This window comes from Akebia trifoliata, chromosome 9, assembly GCF_017979445.1.
Source record: "Akebia trifoliata isolate Shusen 1 chromosome 9, ASM1797944v1, whole genome shotgun sequence".
NCBI lineage: Eukaryota > Viridiplantae > Streptophyta > Magnoliopsida > Ranunculales > Lardizabalaceae > Akebia > Akebia trifoliata.
Window position 1 is genome coordinate 17,050,069 of NC_141383.1, and position 1,364 is coordinate 17,051,432.

General features: G+C 35.5%; 1 protein-coding gene across 1 annotated transcript; it reads right to left on the minus strand.

The window, feature by feature from the left end:
* Positions 1-257: 257 nt before the first annotated feature.
* LOC147394433 (cotton fiber protein) lies at positions 258-1,007 on the minus strand. The gene has a single exon (XM_086454691.1). It carries the CDS (start codon positions 850-852, stop codon positions 367-369), a length of 486 nt encoding a protein of 161 aa, XP_086310817.1. The 5' UTR covers positions 853-1,007; the 3' UTR covers positions 258-366.
* Between the last annotated feature and the right edge of the window lie 357 nt (positions 1,008-1,364).

Here is a 1,364-nt window from a genome sequence, read left to right on the forward strand (position 1 = left end):
GGTTCCATTGAGTTTTGGGGCTGAGGCACCTCGAAATCCAATCCAATCCAATCGAATTGACTCATCCAAGTTTGAGTTGAGATGACTTGACTCAACAAGTTTAAAAACTCCTGCCTTACACTGTTGCACAGTTTAATCCCAATTATTTTAAAATAACCAATAAAAACAAAGCACCCTTAGATCACATCACAACCACATAACAAATCCATTTCTTAAAAGCAAAAGAAGAAAAACCATTGGAGATTCAAGAAAAATCCAAGCTCTCTCCAGTCTAAAAACTCTTCTGGAGAAAACATTGAAAAATAAAATAAAATAAAAACAACAAAAGTGCATCAGCAGGATTCCAAATCAATCAATTCCTTTGCACTACAAAACTGATTCCTGCCTCTGATTCCTCATATTTTCATAGAATCTCTGAATAAACATCTCTGCCCTTTGATCAACAGAATCATCATCTTCATCCCCCGAATCCCAAGGCTCAGTCAACTCTTTCACACTATAATCGACGGTCGGTTGAGCCTCTAACGCATAAACTCCTTCGTCTCCTTCACATTCTCCTCCCTCCACTCTCAAACTACCCGAACAACGACAGAGAAAGAACATTGAATAATAGTTTCTCTTCTTGAAATTCTTTCTATAATGGTGAAACAGAGGAGTATTTGAAGGAGAGAACTCCAATTCTTCGATAAAAGCATAATTATAGTGCTTTAAAAGCTTGGATTTCTTGATCTTTCTGCTATTCTTCAAGAAAATGAATTTTGGGTTAATGGGTTTCCCAATTTTCGCCATGAGAATAGAGAATTTCAAGAGATTCAAAGCTCTTTTAATGATGAGTAGGCCTTTTTTGGGCATTTTTGGAGATTGAGATAAATGGGTATCTCTGTTTCAATCTTTTTAATTGCAGAAAGGTTGATTTTGTGAGGGATTTCTTGGGTTATGGAATATGAAGGAATTATTGTAGGGGGTTATATACAGAAATTTTAAATTTTTGAATGTTGGTGGGAAGCTAAGCTGTAAAAGACAGTGGTCGGTGGCGTTTGGACTTATTTAGAATAAGAAACTTGCAAGTAGCCGTTACGCACCACAAGTGGGGGCATCTTTCTTTCTTTAGCTTTGTTGTAGGCCATATGAGATCTTCCATTAGTTGTAGATCCATGGTATTTTAAATCGGGTTTGGGCTGGATTGGATATTTTATTGGATCTCAATGTTTGGATCCGGATCCAATCTAATAACAATAAATTTGGGTCTGGGATAGCTAATATCTGTACAAAATATAAACAAACTTCATACATTTAAACAAGTTATAATGTAATTTGCATGATTTTTCACATTTTATAGGATTATATCCTCAATATACAATTGA

Bases quoted from the DNA above. Each gene is read 5' to 3' on its own strand.
- LOC147394433 (XM_086454691.1), bottom strand. From the start codon at position 852: ATGCCCAAAAAAGGCCTACTCATCATTAAAAGAGCTTTGAATCTCTTG.